The 21,469-nt window shown below is 44.6% G+C and overlaps 1 protein-coding gene across 1 annotated transcript in view; it reads right to left on the reverse strand.

Moving 5' to 3' along the window:
- Nucleotides 1–18,437: 18,437 nt before the first annotated feature.
- LOC126293680 (juvenile hormone epoxide hydrolase 1-like) overlaps nt 18,438–21,469 on the reverse strand; it is a 115,405-nt gene continuing 112,373 nt past the window's right edge. The window contains exon 6 of the mRNA XM_049986973.1: nt 18,438–19,203. Coding sequence (XP_049842930.1) covers nt 19,005–19,203 — 199 coding nt within the window. The 3' untranslated portion in view covers nt 18,438–19,004. The remainder of the gene's footprint in view (nt 19,204–21,469) is intronic.

Here is a 21,469-nt window from a genome sequence, read left to right on the forward strand (position 1 = left end):
TCGTTAATGTATATAGTTAAGTCATGTAGGCCCTCCCTCAAACCTGTCATGTTATACCTTCACATATGAGATGATGGCACCTTCACAGTGCTGAAACCGGTCATCTAACAAACGATTGAAGCAATCATTTGTTCCAGATTGGTTTGAAAAACATTCTGCACAATTCGATAAAATCATTTGGCCTCCCAGATCGAACTTTTATGGGACACAATCGGGTGGTCAGTTCCTGCACAAAAAAAAACTGCACCGGCACCATTTTCGCAATTTTGGCAACACGGCTCGGTATTTCTGCAGAAGGCTTCTGACGACTTGCTGGGTCCATGCCTCGTGTAGCTGTTGCACTGCGCTAGACAAAAGTAACTCCGGCACGGTATCAGGAGCTGCCCCATGATTTTTGTCACCTCAGTCTAAAGCCGCATTTGTGAGGAAGTGGACTGTCGTGCTCAGAATCCCCACCTGATGCCAATTGAACGCCTTTGGGATGTGTTACAGCTTTGACTTCGCTCCACACCCCAGAGACCGGCGTCACTACCTTTTTTAATTCCGGCTCTAGAGCAACAGCTGGCTACCATTCCTCGACAGGCAGGCGAGCGGTGCACAGACACACTCCATACTGATATCCACTAATAGTCCTCCAGACATTTTTGGTAAGATAATGTAATGTACAAAACACCTGTTGTATATTTTGGGTCCCAAGAGTTAGTTAACCAGCAAGAGACCAGAATAATGCTAAAACGAATGTAAAGCTTTGTGTCGTGCAGTCATCAAGGGTACAAGAGTGGGTCTTCGGCTCAAAATGCCTATATCAGTGATGTTTCGTTGAATGGTTCACACGCTGACACTTGTTGATTCCCTTCAGTCGTCGTTGGTCTCGTTCTTGCAGGATCTTTTTCCTGCCGCAGCGATGTCGGATTCCTGTTATTAACGGTACACCCATGGAATGGTCGTACGGGAAAATCCCCACTTCATCACTACCTAGGAGATGCTGCGTCCGATCGCTCGTGCGCCGACTGTAACACCACGTTCAAATTCACTTAGATCTTGAGAACCTGCCATTGTAGCAGCAGTAACCGCTCTAACAAATGCGTCACACACTTGCCTTATATAGGCGTTGCAGACCGTAGCGCCGTTTTCTGCTGTTTACATATCTCTGTATTTGAATACGCATGCCTCTACAAGCATCTTTGGGGCTTCAGTGTACAAAATAGCTCCTGTATGTTTTGTGTCCCAAGAGTTATTATCAAGTGACGCGAATAACGCTAAAATGAATGTAAACAGACGCAAAAAACTCATGAAAGAAACGGCGTAAACTACAATGTCTTCAAACAGAAATACTCTCGAAATCGTGCTTGCAACTCACTTCATTGAAAGCAAGGGACGTAGTATTTGATCCATGAGAAATATAAATTTCTCTTGCTGACTTCTTTTGACTGGCACGTTCTTTGACACCTACAATTTTGCAGTCTAAAGATTAGCTCATTGTTCCACTTCACTCGACTTTTCAATTCACAAATATTTGTTTAAGACATTTACTTCTTCTTCAAAACACGACTGTGTTTTGTGGTTGTACTGTAGTGGCAGACGTGGAAACGCTAATCCTCTTACTCGGGAGCCGGCCGTGGTGGTCTCGCGGTTAAGGCGCTCAGTCCGGAACCGCGTGACTGCGTCGGTCGCAGGTTCGAATCCTGCCTCGGGCATGGATGTGTGTGATGTCCTTAGGTTAGTTAGGTTTAAGTAGTTCTAAGATCTAGGGGAGTGATGACCACAGCTGTTAAGTCCCAGAATGCTCAGAGCCATTTGAACCATCTTACTCGGGAAACAAGCCTTTTTATCTCGTTTTTTTTTTTTTGTGACCCCTGTGTGGTCGTTTTCTGTTCAGCAATAGCTATGGTGGCTTATTTAGTACGTTAGATAATTAGGTAGGTCTACTCCATTTTTTAATTTACGCATTCATAAATTGGTTTATTTCGAAGCGTAATGAACTAAATTTCATGATGTTGTGCAGACGTATGACGTCTTTCTGCAATTCATTATGTCTTCAGCTGTTTACCATTTCTTGTTCTTCAGCAAATGTCTGTGGGATACAAGTAAATCATGGCTAAGCAGTTCTGTAATGCGCTGTTTCAAGTCTCTTCGGGCCCATAGAAAACATACAGTACAGTACCACGATTGGTGTCTTTATTTTGTTATTGCTACAGTTCAGTGCGCCACGTACGTTACCTTATGTGCAAGTTGTGTTGCAAACCACAGATATACATTACTAAACTGACAATACCTTATTCATTATCATTTGTATAACTGGAGCACTTTGCGCTAGCCGTCACATTACAGCTATAAAAGTCGTGTAAACAACTGTGAGTGTGCTGATAAAACAGTCCTAAGGAATAGGAATAAACTGAAACAATTACTACGTCACCGTCAGAGTTTTTACGCAACGGTCAAGCAGCGGAAAAATGCTCATACCAGAGCTCAAGAATGAGGATAGGTTCTTGTTAAAAGACTCTGATTGAAAAGTGGGATACCAGCTGCCTCATTCTACTTTCTTCAGCACATTTAAACATTTTCCCAAATGCGAACGTGTTCGGCCGTGCGATGTGAATGCTGCCAAAAGGCTACTTTCGTGTGTTAAGAATTTGTTTCGGCTTGTTGTTGTTTTGAGTGATTATAACATTCAGATCGCATTGACAGTCAATATTGCCACAAAGTGCATTATTCTTGTGTAATTAAAGCCTTAAAAATCATCAGATATCAGTATTTGGTGACGTGGTCGAAAACGCTCTGTTACTGGCCGAACCTTCGATGACGTCACAGACTAGGAGTAAGACGAAGCAGTGCGCGTGTTGCAGGAGTGCCAGCAGGAGTTACGGGGCTTCTGCGTACTTTTGCTTCAAAGAGTTTGGCTATTTAGTGATGGAAAACGCATTTACAAGTGTTAGGTAACACAAGAAAGGAATTTTTTTGAACCGTGATAGTGGGAGCCTTGCGAAAATTAATGCTTTATGCCCACCCATTTAGAGCGGTGATATGCGCTACGATGGACATTCATTTCTCTGCTCCGTACATCATTAAACTTGCTCAAAACTAAGGAACTGTAGAACTTTCGCAAATCCGTCCCTTCTATATTATACCTAGATAGACGACTATCAGTCTTGAACTACGACCCATAGCACAATAAATTAATTCTTGGAATTCTTAGTGCTGATTTCTGCTTCATAAGATACTTAGCAGAGAGATCACCAATACGAAGCGCTCTACGGCGCAACAGGTAGCGAATGCGACTACCGATGAACATAACACAAGCTCCAATCTTGAAAGGGTCATATATCTTTAAAAGTCTTACACGAAATGCGACAACTGCGTTAGCAAGAATTTATTATAGCAGTTGTTTCGACGGTGCCTATATTACATATTGGGTTGCATTAATCTTAGTCTGAGAAATGGACAAATGCCCTTGCGTACAAACAATTCACTTGTTTTGGAAATCATTGCTGAAACCAAAAATGTCGCCAAACTCCGTCAGTACAACGAGCTGTAGGACGATGGCGTTTTTATATGTAGAGAGATAAAACACATGTAAACATGCAGGTAACACAAAAATAAGGATTGTGATGTTTGTGAGCGTAAACTAACGTCAGCATCTAAGGCAGACTTAATTTCACCTTCTGTAAGATGACAAAATTTTAAAAGCTTAAACAATGAGGATGATAGCTGGTCAATACGAAGATAGAAAAAAGCCTTGTTTGTAATAAAGAAAAATGTGTGATCACATGACTGCATTCATGCTCATAAATTAAGGATAATTGTAGAATGTGGTGCCACACACCGTAGCACTACACAAAACTTGCTCTAATAGCATAGGCACATAGGGAACACACACGACACAGATCTGCAAGTCCACGGTATTGCTGATAAGTTGACAAAACCGTCCCGAAACACATGTTCTACAAAATGCCACTGTTTCCTGCGCATGTACCCCGACATCAGTATGGAATATGATCAGCATGCACACGTTCACAGGCAACAGCTGGCTACCATTCCTCGACAGAGATCAGAAATCTCCTCAGCAGCTTTCAAGCGTTCAGACAGGCGAGCGGTGCACAGACACACTCCATACTGATATCCACTAATAGTCCTCCAGACATTTTTGGTAAGATAATGTAATGTACAAAACACCTGTTGTATATTTTGGGTCCCAAGAGTTAGTTAACCAGCAAGAGACCAGAATAATGCTAAAACGAATGTAAAGCTTTGTGTCGTGCAGTCATCAAGGGTACAAGAGTGGGTCTTCGGCTCAAAATGCCTATATCAGTGATGTTTCGTTGAATGGTTCACACGCTGACACTTGTTGATGGTCCCACACTGAAATCTGCAGCTACCTACGTAAGGGTTGCACTTCCGTCACGTTGAACAATTCCCTTCAGTCGTCGTTGGTCTCGTTCTTGCAGGATCTTTTTCCTGCCGCAGCGATGTCGGATTCCTGTTATTAACGGTACACCCATGGAATGGTCGTACGGGAAAATCCCCACTTCATCACTACCTAGGAGATGCTGCGTCCGATCGCTCGTGCGCCGACTGTAACACCACGTTCAAATTCACTTAGATCTTGAGAACCTGCCATTGTAGCAGCAGTAACCGCTCTAACAAATGCGCCAGACACTTGTCTTATATAGAAGAAGAATTTATTATAGCAGTTGTTTCGACGGTGCCTGTATTACATATTGGGTTGCATTAATCTTAGTCTGAGAAATGGACAAATGCCCTTGCGTACAAACAATTCACTTGTTTTGGAAATCATTGCTGGAACCAAAAATGTCGCCAAACTCCGTCAGTACAACGAGCTGTAGGACGATGGCGTTTTTATATGTAGAGAGATAAAACACATGTAAACATGCAGGTAACACAAAAATAAGGATTGTGATGTTTGTGAGCGTAAACTAACGTCAGCATCTAAGGCAGACTTAATTTCACCTTCTGTAAGGTGACAAAATTTTAAAAGCTTAAACAATGAGGATGATAGCTGGTCAATACGAAGATAGAAAAAAGCCTTGTTTGTAATAAAGAAAAATGTGTGATCACATGACTGCATTCATGCTCATAAATTAAGGATAATTGTAGAATGTGGTGCCACACACCGTAGCACTACACAAAACTTGCTCTAATAGCATAGGCACATAGGGAACACACACGACACAGATCTGCAAGTCCACGGTATTGCTGATAAGTTGACAAAACCGTCCCGAAACACATGTTCTACAAAATGCCACTGTTTCCTGCGCATGTACCCCGACATCAGTATGGAATATGATCAGCATGCACACGTTCACAGGCCGCACAACGGATTCGCATACTCTGGACCAGGTGGTCGAGCAGCTGCTTGCGTATAGCCTCCCATTCTTGCACCAGTGTCTGTCGGAGCTCCTGAAGTGTCGTAGGGGTTCGAAGACGTGCAGAGATACGTCGACTGAGAGCATCCCAGACGTGCTCGATGGGGTTTAGGTCTGGTGAACATGCAGGCCATTCCAATCGCCTGAGATTTTCTGTTTCAAGGTACTCCTCCACGATGGCAGCTCGGTGGGGCCGTGCATCGTCGCCCATCAGGAGGAAGGTGAGACCCATTGCACCCCTGAAAAGGCGGACATACCGGTTCAAAATGACGTCCAGAAACACCTGATCTGTTACAGTTCCTCTGACGAAGACAGCAAACTACCACCTCCATACAGGTCCCTTTCAAGGACATCAAGGGTTCGGTATCTGGATCCTGATTCACGACAGAAGAAAACCCGGCGAGAATCACTGTTCGGACTATACCTGGACTCGTCTGTGAACATAACCTGGGACCACTGTTCCAATGAGCATGTACTGTGTCCTTGACACCAGGCTTTACAGCCTCTCCTTTGACCAGGGGTCAGTGGAATGCACCTTGCAGGTCTCTGGGGAATATGCCGTGTCTGTTCCGTCGTCTGTAGACTGTGTGTCTGGAGACAACTGTTCCAGTGGCTGCGGTAAGGTCCCGAGCGAGGCTGCCTGCAGTACTCCGTGGCCGTCTGCTGGCACTGATGCTGAGATATCGGTCATTTTGTGGTGTTCTACACTATAGACGTCCCGTACTGAAGAGCCTGGACACGTTTCCTGGCTGCTGGAATCGTTGCCATGATCTTGAGATCACACTTTGTGGCACACGGAGGGTCCGTGCTGCGACCTCCTGTGTTTGACCAGCCTCCAGTCGCCCTAGTATTCTACCCCTCGTAACGCCATCAACATGTGTTGTTTGCGCCATTTGCAACACATAACCACCATCAGCACGTCTGAACACGTCTGCACAGTTACTCGCTGCTCAGTACTCTGACGTGCACCAACACCCCTCTGCGTATGTGGACTGCTGCCAGCGCCACTGTGCCAAGTCCGCAGGTCAGATGCACCGCATGGTGGTACCTCGAGGCGATTTAAACCCGCAGACCGCTCACCAGAGCGTTGTTTCACCATGTATCAGCATTATCCTTAATTTATGAGCATGGGTGCACAAAACATCTCTTTGAACGTAATGTGTGTGAACGCTTTTGAAAATGTAACGGCATGTAAATGCCAAGGAAAACACAATAATATTGTTTCTAGTTGTGATATTGTGTTCATATAAAAGAGCTGCCGGTTCGTTCTACAAATAAGTTAAAATATTGTGGCAGGCTGGATTCGAACGCACGACCTGTGGATATCATCTTACTTTATTCTACGGTCCACCACTCTGCCGACCAAGCTACGAAAAGATGTGAGATGAAGCGGCATAGCCACAATTTTTACTAAACGCTTAATTTCTTAGAATCGCTCTATCCTCCTTTGTAACAGTGGGAAATAGGACGTCAGAGGTAAATTAATGTTACGTTCAGAATGCAAGACATTTTTAATTAAGGAAGGGTACTTGGACATCGATGTGGTGGCATTTTACCGGTAGCGTGCAACCAAACCACTCTTCACGCTTCTCCTTTGGAACGTTCAAAAACAAGTTTTCAAGAGTTTTCATGGATGTATTTGTACAGTGCGTAGGTACTACACACCATTTGTAATCCAATTTGCGAAACGTAAATTCCAAAACATGACAACTCTATGCATTAGCTTTATGAGTAGAAGCTGCGAGCCAGCTGCTGACGTCACATCTGTCACGTGACTCGAAAGGAGCGTCTTGGTGGGCTTCCAAATTACACTCCTGGAAATTGAAATAAGAACACCGTGAATTCATTGTCCCAGGAAGGGGAAACTTTATTGACACATTCCTGGGGTCAGATACATCACATGATCACACTGACAGACCCACAGGCACATAGACACAGGCAACAGAGCATGCACAATGTCGGCACTAGTACAGTGTATATCCACCTTTCGCAGCAATGGAGGCTGCTATTCTCCCATGGAGACGATCGTTGAGATGTTGGATGTAGTTCTGTGGAACGGCTTGCTATGCCATTTCCACCTGGCGCCTCAGTTGGATCAGCTTTCGTGCTGGACGTGCAGACCGTGTGAGACGACGCTTCATCCAGTCCCAAACATGCTCAATGGGGGACTGATCCGGAGATCTTGGTGGCCAGGGTAGTTGACTTACACCTTCTAGAGCACGTTGGGTGGCACGGGATACATGCGGACGTGCATTGTCCTGTTGGAACAGCAAGTTCCCTTGTTGGTCTAGGAATGGTAGAACGATGGGTTCGATGACGGTTTGGACGTACCGTGCACTACTCAGTGTCCCCTCGACGATCACCAGAGGTGTACGGCCAGTGTAGGAGATCGCTCCCCACACCATGATGCCGGGTGTTGGCCCTGTGTGCCTCGGTCGTATGCAGTCCTGATTGTGGCGCTCACCTGCACGGCGCCAAACACGCATACGACCATCATTGGCACCAAGGCAGAAGCGACTCTCATCGCTGAAGACGACACGTCTCCATTCGTCCCTCCATTCACGCCTGTCGCGACACCACTGGAGGCGGGCTGCACGATGTTGGGGCGTGAGCGGAAGACGGCCTAACGGTGTGCGGGACCTTAGCCCAGCTTCATGGAGACGGTTGCGAATGGTCCTCGCCGATACCCCAGGAGCAACAGTGTCCCTAATTTGCTGGGAAGTGGCGGTGCGGTCCCCTAGGCACTGCGTAGGATCCTACGGTCTTGGCGTGCATCCGTGCGTCGCTGCGGTCCGGTCCCAGGTCGACGGGCACGTGCACCTTCCGCCGACCACTGGCGACAACATCGATGTACTGTGGAGACCTCACGCCCCACGTGTTGAGCAATTCGGCGGTACGTCCACCAGGCCTCCCGCATGCCCACTATACGCCCTCGCTCAAAGTCCGTCAACTGCACATACGGTTCACGTCCACGCTGTCGCGGCATACTACCAGTGTTAAAGACTGCGATGGAGCTCCGTATGCCACGGCAAACTGGCTGACACTGACGGCGGCGGTGCACAAATGCTGCGCAGCTAGCGCCATTCGACGGCCAACACCGCGGTTCCTGGTGTGTCCGCTGTGCCGTGCGTGTGATCATTGCTTGTACAGCCCTCTCGCAGTGTCCGGAGCAAGTATGGTGGGTCTGACACACCGGTGTCAATGTGTTCTTTTTTCCATTTCCAGGAGTGTATTTGAATTTCTTTACCGGTTTCATAAAAGTGTACTGAAACTCGAGAGGGGAAAAAGTTTGTTACGAGCATAAAATGACATAATTAACCATTTAAGCTGTCAAATACCCAGTTAGAAAAGACGAGTGATGTCTCTACCAGAACCAGTGGGCAGTGAGATTTTTTGGGGGCCACTTTTGCTGAGGTATCGTCTCGGTTGCGCAATAAACTAAACTATGAAATTATGTATGACTGCACATACTTAGAGAAGTATATGCGAAACATTTAAGGTATTCAAAGCCGTCCTTGTAAAATTCGTAATTCGTTCACCACTTGCGTTTTGTTTTATTGGTTTAAAACATCGTCAGTGCTCTGGAATGAAACATGTTTTCAGTTTTGCTTTGCTTCGAAGATGTGATAACGAAAGATATTGAAGAGTGATTTCACTTGGGGCGCTTTTGGTTCCGATAATTTGGGGACGTGTAGGATGAATGCACACTGTTTGGTTTATTGTATGTTTGCCACTGATGTTTTTGGACTAATTTCACGTTCGTTTGCAGCCGTTCATATTTTTACTTCAAACACAAAAGTTATTGCACCACTAAAATTTATTTACGTTCTTCTGTATAAAAGTATGTCCACGTGATTTGTGTGTGTGTAGCGTTGCCAAGTCATCTAAAACAAGTTCTTTTCCTCTATTGGTTACTTCAGGCGTGTTATGCCGTTTCACTTTTTTAACATCTGTTTATTTAGATATGTAAGTCTAATGAAAGAATATCAAGGGAGTTTATTACACTGAAAATGCAGGTAAAACACATTCTGTACCATTCAGAATATTTCTTCGTTTAATATCTTTGATAACTTGTACGGTACTTCTCACTCTGAATCAGTAATCTTTATTACAGAAACTATACTTAATACATACTCGTTGTAATAGTGTATTTATTTCTGACTGCATGTAATTGATTGCAAATATAATGAAAATGTTGTGAATTTTTGGGTAATAGCCAAGGGACCTCTCTTTAAATGTATCGATAGCAACGACGAAATGACAGTAGGTATGCCGTTGTTTATCTTTGCGTATGGAGAGTCTCTGTCGCGTTGCGAGGCAGAGCAACTTGAGTGGTGAAAGAGTGCGGAAGTGCGGTGTACAGTCTAGACGCGCCTACTTCGCAGCCCCGCGAGTATGGATAGCGCGGTAGGATTGGAGAGGGGAAGGAAGCTGCGACTGCAGCTTCTGCCTGTCCAGTGTTACCCCTGGCTCTGGAGACGACTCTGGGTTCCCACCTGGCAGCATGGCCACCAGCTCAGCGCTGTCGTCCGCGCAGCTACAGCACTGGAAGACTGTTAAGAGAAAAATTGTAAACTCACGTAGGCATTACTCACTGACATTTCTTTCACAAAGCATCACTAACTTTAATAATAACACGCTATAGTTAAAACCTGTAGGACACCTGTGTTGCCGGTCCTCAGACATTATTACCAGCCAGGGTTCCTTTCCTTTCCATGCAGTCACCGAGTGTCGTAGGAATATTGTGAACGTGTGGCTGCTATTCTGTCATTCTGCGTATCGGATTAATCTGAGATGTGCCCTTTACCCCCGTAGCTCCTGCAAGATGCAATTTGCACCCCCACACTACTACAGCAGTCAGACAGAGGCTCCTAACGTTCTAAAGAGAAATGCGTGGAAAACTTTCAGCAATAAATTTCTCTTGGAGTCGTCCGCTGTAAGGAAATGACACAAAATACTTGGGTACTGGAGTAGTGCTAGTTAGTGTAAGAAAAACATGAAAGTAACGAAAATTATTATTTTTTTCAAAAATTCTGAAAAATCACAATGGCACTTTCAGTTATGAACTGAACAAGTTATATCCTGATTATTTTCGGAATGTGAAGTTACCTCACAAGTATAGGATTCGCTAATGAAATTTCTATACAAAGTTTAAGATGGTTGTTGACTTGACAGAATGGCTGAGAGCCGCGCCTACTCAACTTGAATAATTATCCGTTAGAATGTTGCTACGTACGGTCGAGTTTTCGCGTGTGAAATGCAGTGAAGTGTACTGTTGGGGAAGAAATAAGGGGCTCGCAATAGCTGTAGCACACAATACCGTAAGCTGTGATGACTGTTGTCTGCACCGCTCGCTGCTGACAAATAAGATAACTCTCGTTCTATCTGGATTGACCTTCGCCAATCAAACTCTCCCTACGCCTTGATGAAGTCAAGGACTCCTATTCGCCCCTAGTCTAACTACTGGCGTGGTACACCGGTCAGATAACCAGTCCACCGCGACGCCACTCAAAAATTCGCTCGCAAGCGTTTAACTATAACTCTGTCCGTTCACACCACACAATAAGTGTGGCGGCCTACACAGTGAACAACGCTTAATCACAAGGACTCACTATAGAGTCGCACTTCTATTCACTCCCGACAGACGTGCTCTCCCAGTGAAGTACTGAGGAGAGACTTGTTCCTCGCTCTTTGAGTACACGTACAAGTGCACACGCTCTCGTTCCGTGTTCTCGCTCCAAGAGCGACAACGGAACGGCCCCTCTCCACACCAGACGTGAATGGGTATATCTTTCCATCTCTTCCATTACTCCTTCAGCTCAAGGCATCAGGAATATCGTCTGCCAATCAGCACTGCTCTTCTGAAACGGGAGAATGACGTTTCGTTTTAGCGACCAATCCGGAAATCTGTAACATCGACGTTTGGCGTTTGCTGTCTCCCTGTGAAAACTCTGACACTGCATGCTACGTTTGTAAAGAATACATGGGCTGGGCGCTCCCACACAATGTAGCGCAATTTGATTTTAAGCTGAACACAGGGTCGTTCTCCCTTTCACTAGGGCAAATGCTGTCTGCTCTACGAGCGGTCGCTGGCCAACGTAGATAGGTTGACTCGTCCTCTGAAGGGATCGGCCTCCTGGCGAGCGATTTGCCTCTCCCGAACTAAAAGCTTTAATGACCGCTGTGTCTTGAATGTGTGTGTGTACACGAGCCTTGAGTATTTCAATCTCGGTGCACACTTGCGATTTACTAGTTATTTGCATATCGTTTACATAAATTCATACTTCGTTTATGACTTTATCATATCGAGTTTCGGTTCGAATGAAGCGTCTTGATGTGTGGAATATGATTGTGAGGGCGGAATATGTAAGCAATGAAGGTCAGGAGACCACGACGTCTTACAGTATGAAAACTGATTAGCTATTTACTGCCAGTTTTGTGTGTTTCCTAATGACCAGTCTAAATTTTCTGCCCCAGTAAGTGTTCATTCTTGTATTGTATAGCAGATGCTTAACTAATTTGCACTTTTGAGTATTAATTTCATTCACTTAAAGTAACGTAAAATATCACTGGCAACATTAATAATCACAGAAACAGCACAAATTAAGTGTGCAGATTTCATTTATTCTCTATTTAGCTTAGCGAGTGACTTCTACTGGTTTCGTATGTTTGTTGGCCGCGAGGCTACCCCGCGCGGCAGTAAATCCATTCAATTTTACTTCCAAAATTTATTATTTCAGAATTAGTAACGGCAAACTCGGTGCTTTATGATTATTTTCTCGTGAACTGCTGTGCTGTCAAAAAGCGTGTGATTGTTGCCTAAATTTATTTGCCATTACCTTTCTTAAGATTCTGAAGTTCATTGACCTAGCGGGTTGGCAACCGTTTAATTATCCACTTTTTAGCTAATCAGTGTTTCGTCTGTATAATCAGTAATTTTGGTAATAAACATTACGTGGTATACTTTTTCCCCCCTGTGTGGTTCGTGAGAGGTTGCAGTATATTCCACCCACCTCAAAATTATCATCAGTATTTAGAATAGATTGTTCCTTCGGGACGGTCTGTTGTACACTTTACTCCAAATAACCGGTGTTATTCTCCTTGTATAAGGATAGCCTTACTCACTGTAAAATTTCATTAAGCATACGCGATCCTTTAAGCCGATTGGGTAGGGGGAAGTTGCATGTCGATGATGTGAATCGAGAGTGAATGACGGGAAAGGGCACAGACGAGGAAAGGTAGAAAACAATTAATGCAAAGTGAGACAAGAGAGTCAGCTAAGGAGGTAAAGAAGAGAGAAAGAGGCAGTGATGAAATGGATCCGAGATACAGAGGCAGAGAAGGAATATTTTCAGTATACGTTCAGCAGTTTTGTAGTGTCTGGTTCACAATATTTACATGGTCATTAACTAGCTGTCTATTGTATGTTAGTCCACTGGTGGATCAGATAGTCGCCCATTTGAATGTGCGACGTCAGGAACACATCTCTGCCACGACCACACGGAGACAGATGCACCGTATGCTGAGGTCTACGGATAGTTTGTTAACTCAAGCCCTCTTTTATAATGCAGATTCCCAAATCCACAACTCTTGTTGTTGTAAGCAGTTGCAAGGTCGGGCAACCATTTTTATATTTGAGAAACAAAAGCTTTTTTAAACCTTTTTTGGCCGGCCGCTGTGGCCGAGCGCTTCTAGGCGCTTCATCCGGAAGCGCGCTGCTGCTACGATCGCAGGTTCGTATACTGCCTCCTTAGGTTAGTTAGGTTTAAGTAGTTCCAAGTCTAGGGGACTGATGACCTCAGATGTTAAGTCCCATATTGCTCAGAGCCATTTGAACCATATTTGAAACCTTCGTTTATTCGGCTCCTAAAATAATAACAACAACAGTAGTCAAATGTATCAACTATCGCAATGCATCATTGTTACTAATTTCGTACTGGCCAAAAACAGTTCAGCGCCATCTTGGAAATACAGGTTTATCATGTACAAGTGCAGATGTGTGTCGGTTGTTTTTTTCTCTACATCGAACAGTCTTTCAACAAACACGTCAAAAACATTACTGCCTGAGGTTTTCTCCACAGATGTAACAGCACCAGAGAGACTAACGGTTTAGCATCCACACGTCCACACTTCAGCACCTGATATGCTGCCCAGGGGAAAATAAACATTAATGACCTGCTCTTGCCACATGTACTTCGAGGTACTACTCAGCCTAAAAACATATGACTCGCAATAGCCATAGTAATTAGTCTTCAAACGACGTAAATAGTGATGTAATATTGTTCAGTACAGTGTCCTGAGTCGCCAATAGAATTATCGGCCCTTATGCCCGTTGCACCCTGTACATGCAGACCTCTAGCTGCCGACAGCGTGCCAACATTCTAGCCACAGAAACTGCCCCACACAACTGCACAGGCGCTACCGCAACCCATAAGCTGACGCAGTTACTTTCATACTAGTGGTTCGTATAGAGATTCCCTGTGGCATCTAAAAATCCGTATGTAGTAATTACAGTGTGTCTTATAAATCAAATTAAGAAGAACGTTGGTGTACATTGACGGCCGTTATATACACTACTGGCCATTAAAATTGCAACCCCAAGAAGAAATGCAGATGATAAACGGGTACAGGTACAGCTGCCCATGGAGTTTCAACACGATACCACAGTTCATCAAGAGTAGTGACTGGCGTACTGTGACGAGCCAGTTGCTCGACCACCATTGACCAGACGTTTTCAATTCGTGTCAGATCTGGAGAATGTGCTAGCCAGAGCAGCAGTCGAACATTTTCTGTCTCCTGAAAGTCCCGTACAGGACCTGCAACATGCGGTCGTGCATTATCCTGCTGAAATGTAGGGTTCTGCAGGGATCGAATGAAGGGTAGAGCCACGGGTCGTAACACATTTGAAATATAACGTCCACTGTTAAAAGTGCTGTCAATGCGAACAAGAGATGATCGAAACGTGTAACAAATGGCACCCCATACCATCACATCGGGTGGTAGGCCAGTATGGCGATGACGAATACACGCTTCCAATGTACGTTCAGCCCGATGTCGCCAGAACCTGGATTGATTAGATAAAATGACGTTTTGCCATTCGTGCACCCAGATTCGTCGTTGAGGACACCATAGCAGGCGCTCCTGTCTGTGATGCAGCGTCAAGCGTAATCGCAGCCATGATCTCCGAGCTGATAGTCCACGCTGCTGCAAACGTCGTCGAACTGTTCGTGCAGATGGTTGTGGTCTTGCAAACGTCCCCATTTGTTGACTCAGGGATCGAGACGTGGCTGCACGATCCGTTACAACCATGTGGATAAGATACCTGTCATCTCGACTGCTAGTGATACGAGGCCGTTGGGATCCAGCACGGCGTTCCGTATTACGCTCCTGAATCCACCGATTCCATGTTCTGCCAATAGTCATTGGATCTCGACCAACGCGAGCAGCAATGTCGCGATACGATATACCGGAATCGCGATAGGCTACAATCCGACCTTCATCAAAGTCGTAAACGTGATGATACGCATTTCTCCTCCTTACACGATGCATCACAACAACATGTCACCAGGCAACGCCGGTCAACTGCTGTTTGTGTATGAGAAATCGGTTGGAAACTTTCGTCATGTCAGCACGTTGTAGGTGTCCCACCGGCGCCAACCTTGTGTGAGTGCTCTGAAAAGCTAATTTGCATATCACAGCATCTTCTTCCTGTCGGTTAAATTTCGCGTCTGTAGCACGTCATCTTCGTGGTGTAGCAATTTTAACGGCCAGTAGTGTAACTGGGGCAGATCGATTGTTCACAGTCGATCTCAGATGCTAGAAAAGCAAGGCTAGTCGAACGGAATTATTTGACAATACTCTTTAGCACCCAAAGATTGACCCGTATCGTAGTACTTTCCCAGAACTTTTTCCCACTCACTGTATGTGGCGCTCCTGTCTTGCTTTTTAGACCCAAGGTTCTTTAAACACAAAAAACGGTTGTAAGTTGTACATAGTATTTTCATTCGTTTTATGGACTTTTCATCATAACTGGGCAAAATATTTATGGCTGTGTCGTATTTCGTAGTTTAATAATTTGGAATTTTTGCAATGGGGTCAGAAAACACCTCAGGTATACAGCATGTATCTTTCGATGTTATATTTTGACTTTACTACGAAAATAGTAACTTCACAACTATGCGCTTCCTCAAAAACGTTTATATGTCCACTGTTGTAATCAATTCGTAGAAAAGACATCCATGTTCATCGTTTCAACAAAGTAAGTTAGGAATTCCTTTTCGCTGAAGCAAAGCGTGGTATTATAGTTTATTCATAATTAATGATGATACTGCACATGCTTTGGAAGGGGTTAGCCGGCCGGGGTCGCCGAGCGGTTGTAGGCGCTACAGTCTGGGACCACGCAACCGCTACGGTCGCAGGTTCGAATCCTGTCTCGGGCATGAATGTGTGTGATGTCCTTAGGTTAGTTGGGTTTAAATAGTTCTAAGTTCTAGGCGACTGATGACCTCAGATGTTAGGTCCTATAGTACTCAAAGCCATTTGAACCATTTGAATAGGGTTACAGGCTTGGGCTATAATGAATCATTTTTTGGAAACGGGGTGAGACGTGTGACAGAGTAAGATAGACAGGCCGGAGATGTGGATATGAATGAATATGAATAAGATGATGATGGCATTCAGGAAGCTACAGAGAGGTGACAAGTCAACCCAACGTGGCATGGACTCAGCTAGTCGTTGAAAGTCTCCTGCAGAAATATTGAGCCATTCTGCATCTGTAGAAGTCCATAATTGCGAAAGTATTGATAGTGCAGGATTTTGCGCACTCTCAATTGTGTCCCTTAACTCTTCGATGAGATTCATGCAACCTGAGTAGGCAAATCATTCGTTCTAATTGTCACATATGTTCTTCCAACCAATTGTGGTTTGGTGACATGGTGCACTGTAACCATAAAAGTTGCGTTGTTTGCGAACATGAAGTTCACGAATGGACGCTAATGGGATCGAACTAGCCGAACATCCAGAGGACCCAAGCTGTTCCATGTAAACACAGCCCACACCATTGTGGAGCCACCACCAGACTGCATAGGGCCTTGTCGACAACCAGGATCCAGCGCTTGGTGGTGGTCTGCGCCACACTCGAACCCTACCACCAGCTCTTACCAACTGAAATCGGGACTCGGTTGAGTAGGCCATGGTTTGCCAATCGTCTAGATGGTCATTGGTGCTGTATGTCGTGTCGCTGCCGTAGTAGCCCATTACTGCCAAATTTCGCCGCACTATCCTAACAGATACGTTCGTTGCACGTCCCACATTTCACGCAATGTTCCTTGTCTATTAGCACCGACAACTATAGGCGAACGCCGCTAGTCTGTGTCGTTAAGTGAAGTCCGCTGGACGCTGGATTGTCCATGTGAGAGACAATGCCTGAAATTTGATATTCTCGGCACATTCTTGACATTGTGGATCTCGGAATACTAAATTCCCTAATGATTTCCGGTGTTACCTGCTCCCGCTCCAACTACTTTTCCACATTCAAAGTCTTTTAATTTCAGTCAAGGAGCCATAATCACATGAATCACCTGAGTACTTATGACAGCCCCACCAATACACTGCCCTTTTACACCTTGTTATGCAATACCACCACCATCTGTATATGTGCTTCTCTATGCCACATCATCTGTATATGTGCATATCTCTGTACTATGCTTTCTGTATATGTGCATATCTCTATACCACCGCCATCTGTATAAGAGCATCTCTCTATACCACTGCCATCTGTATATGTGTATATCTCTATACCACTGCCATCTGTATACGTGCATATCTCTATACTACACCATCTGTACATGTGCATATCTCTATACCACACCATCTGTATATGTGCATATCTCTATACCACACCATCTATATATGTGCATATCTCTATACCACCACCATCTGTATATGTGCATATCTCTATACCACCACCATCTGTATATGTGCATATCTCTATACCACCGCAATCTGTATATGTGCATATCTCTGTACAACGACTTTCATCACCTTACTCTATTACTCCTGCGCTGTAACATAGAAGTGGAGTGATAACACATGGCATAGTACCGAATGATGTGTGCAAGCAGGATTCCAGTAGTATAATACGTGAAACTGTATGTATTCAGCGTCACCCTATACCACAGTTACAGACAAGGACGGATTCTCTCAGACTTCTTATTACGAATCACATGCAGAGTGAAATAGTAGTGCATACCAAAAATCGTACAGGAGAAGTAAAATCATGGACTCATATTTTGGACGTTGGATTGAGCTTTACTCTACAGAACTACAGGTATTCTTTGGGGCCAGCCGCGGTGGTCTAGCGGTTCTAGGCGCTCAGTCCGGAGCCGCGAGACTGCTACGGTCGCAAGTTCGAATCCTGCCTCGGGCATGGATGTGTGTGATGTCCTTAGGTTAGTTAGGTTTAAGTAGTTCTAAGTTCTAGGGGACTTATGACCTCATCAGTTGAGTCCCATTGTGCTCAGAGCCATTTGAACCATTTTTGTATTCTTTGGGCTACTAATAACAGCTGGTTTACACAAGTCACACGGGAAATCTTTCAGAGAATTCCTGTCATGTGAGTGTAGCTTACCTGTTTTTCGAGCTACAGTGAGCCTTTCAATATTTGGTGTTATTATGGTGGGCCTACGGTTCGATGGTAAACTTAAAAGAGAAGGAAAGCAGTTTCCGAATCAAAATCTGAACCTATAGGAGCTGTGTTTGAAATGTTCCTTGACGCATGCATTGCACTTGTACCCATGGGCCTTATGTTGCAGTTAATGAGCACCTACATACTTTTAGGAACGGCAACCACTCGATTTGTACATTCCTTCAAAATCAGGAAAGTTCAGGATAAAAGTCTGCGCTGCCATAGATCCTGAGACCAATCATCTCATAAATTCACATCTGCATACAGGTAAATCTGCTGAACGTGGGGAATAAATCAAGGGCAACAAACGAGTAATACCGAGGGAAGCGGTAGGAACATTACCACTGAAAACTTTTTGTACAATTATACAACTTAATAACAGCATGTAATAATGGAGCTGTAATTTCAAACCATGTTCATGGGTATTACCATAGGGGGTTACTATTTTTGTGGAAATATTTTATGCTTTATTGCCACTTAGTTGCTAGAATCACTTTGGGGTCAAAAAAGACCCTTTATACATGTTTTTCCCGAGCTCATATCATGCGAGGATTACAGGAAAATTCATTAATGTAACTGTTGTGACAACTAAAACGCCAGAAAGTAGGTGACAAATAATAAACACAGGTATGTAATTTACCTCCTGAGGCCCACGGTCCAGTATACTGGACTACACACAAAAGCAATGCTTGAGACCCGAAGTTCAGGATACTGTACCAGCCGTTCTGAAAAAAGTAAAATTGCAAAAAAAAATCCTTTTTTAATATTATTTTATGCATATCTGGCGCCAAAAAGAGAATATTCTAAAAGAAATTAAAGAAAAACCCCTTTGGACCTCAGGAGGGTATGGAAAACAGCAAATTTTAATGTCACTGAAAGAAATCGACTGTACAGTGTGAGACTCGTAACTCTGGACACCCAAGTAATCGCACACGCTACACGTGTACAGACTTGACGAACTCCCAGATGTCCTCGGCCAGCACTTTGTGTTCCTCGAAGGCGGCGAAGTGTCCTCCGTTGGGGAAGACGTTGTAGCGCACCAGGTTGGGGTGGACGTCCCGGGCCACCCACTCGGGAGTGAAGAAGATGTCGTGCTCGAACTGCGCCACGGCAGTCGGCGGGTACCTCTCGATGCTGCAACACAGGAGTACAGTCGGTTACTGGAGGGCGCACCAGCCTATCGACGTTTCGTTCTTTGTACCACGGTGCTGACAAGTGTGAGTATTGTTGAACTGTCAGTTTAAGAAGTCACGGTTGCAAAATACTAACAAGAGTTCTATGCAGAAGAATGGAAAAATGGTAGAAGCCGACCTCGGGGTAGATCAGTTTGGATTCCAGAGAAATATTGGAACTCGCGAGACAAAGCTGCGTTTATAGCATTTGTAGACATAGATAATGTTTTTGACAATGTTGACTGGAAAACTCTCTTTCAAATTCTGAAGGTGGCAGGAGCAAAATACAGTGAGCGAATGTCTATTTACAATTTGAGCAAAAAACCAGATGGAAGTTATAAGAGTCTAGGTACACGAAAGCAAAGCAGTGGTTGACAAGCGAGTTAGACAAGGTTGTTAAAATGGTTCAAATGGCTCTGATCACTAGGGGACTTAACTTCTGAGGTCATCAGTGCCCTAGAACTTAGAACTACTTAAACCTAACTAACCTAAGGAATCACAGACATCCATGCCCGAGGCAGGGTTCGAACCTGCGACCGTAGCGGTAGCGCGGTTCCAGACTGAAGCGCCTAGAACCGCTCGGCCACTCCGGCAGCCGACACGGTTGTAACCTATCCCAGATGATATTCAATCTGTACAGTAAAGGAAACCAAAGACAAATTTCAAGTGGAAAATTAAAGCTCAGAGAGAAGTAGCAAAACCTTAGAGTTTTGCCGATGACATTGTGATCCTGTCGGAGATAGCAAAGGACTTGGAAGAGCAGTTGAACAGAATGGCCTGTGTCTCGAGAGAAGGATATAAAATGAAGATGAAGAAAAGCAAAATAAGGATAACGGAATGTAATCGAATTAAATCAGGTGCTGCTGAGGAAATTAGATAAGGCAAGGAGACACTTAAAGTAGTAGATGAGTTTTGTTATTTCGGTAGCAAAATAACTGACGATGGGCAAATTAGGAAGGACATAAAATGTAGTTTGGCAGAGGCAAGAAAAACGTTTCTGGAGAAGAGAAATTCGTTATCATCGAATATAGATTTAGGTGTTAGGACGCTTTGTCTGAATGTACTTGTCTGGAGTGTAACCATGAATAGAACTGATACATGGATGATAAACGGTTTAGGCAAGAAGGTAACAGTCGCTTTTGAAATGTGGCGCTACTGAGGAAGGCTGAAGATTGGACAGGTAGATGTCGTCGCTAATATGGAGGTACTACATAGAATTGCGGAGACAAGGAATTTCTGGCAGAACTTGACTACAAGAGGCAATGGGTTGATAGGACACATTCTAGGACGTCAAGGCCTCGTAGGCTCAAATGGCTGGGCTCTGAGCACTATGGGACTTAACTGCTGAGATCATCAGTCCCCAAGACTTAAGAACTACTTAAACCTAACTAACCTAAGGACATCACACACATCCATGCCCGAGGCAGGATTCGAACCTGCGACCGTAGCAGTTGCGCGGTTCCAGACTGTAGCGCGTAGAACCGCTCGGCCACCAGGACCGGCGCTAAAATGGCTCCGAGCACTATGGGACTTAACATCTGAGTTCATTAGTCCCCTAGAACTTAGAACTACTTAAACCTAACTAACCTATGGACATCACACACATCCATGCCCAAGGCAGGATTCGAATCTGAGACCGTAGCGGTCGCACAGTTCCAGACTGAAGCGCCTAGAACCGGGCCATGTAGGTTTGGTATTGAAGTGAAGTGAAGTGACAGGTGAGGGGGGGGGGGGCGTAAAAACCACAGTAGGAGACCAAGAGGTAAATGCTTGCACAGGATAGAGTAGCGTGGACAGCTGCATCAAACCAGTCTTCAGACTGAAGACCACAACAACAACGACAACAACAATATGGCGATCCGACAAATTATCGGCCTGATAGTGGAAATGATAATTTACGTTTTGAAAAACCGTTTACTTTTAAGGAACATGGGAACACAGCAATCAGTCGCAGTCACACTGCTTTTTTAAAATTATTCCTGCCTATACAGATTTCAGCTATAAATAGCCATGTTCCGTGCATTTCAGAGAGTTACCATCCAACAAACTCGCAGCAGTACATGACTGGTGTATAGACCTGCCGTTACACCAGTAAAGTCATACACTCCTGGAAATTGAAATAAGAACACCGTGAATTCATTGTCCCAGGAAGGGGAAACTTTATTGACACATTCCTGGGGTCAGATACATCACATGATCACACTGACAGAACCACAGGCACATAGACA

This window comes from Schistocerca gregaria, chromosome 10, assembly GCF_023897955.1.
Source record: "Schistocerca gregaria isolate iqSchGreg1 chromosome 10, iqSchGreg1.2, whole genome shotgun sequence".
NCBI lineage: Eukaryota > Metazoa > Arthropoda > Insecta > Orthoptera > Acrididae > Schistocerca > Schistocerca gregaria.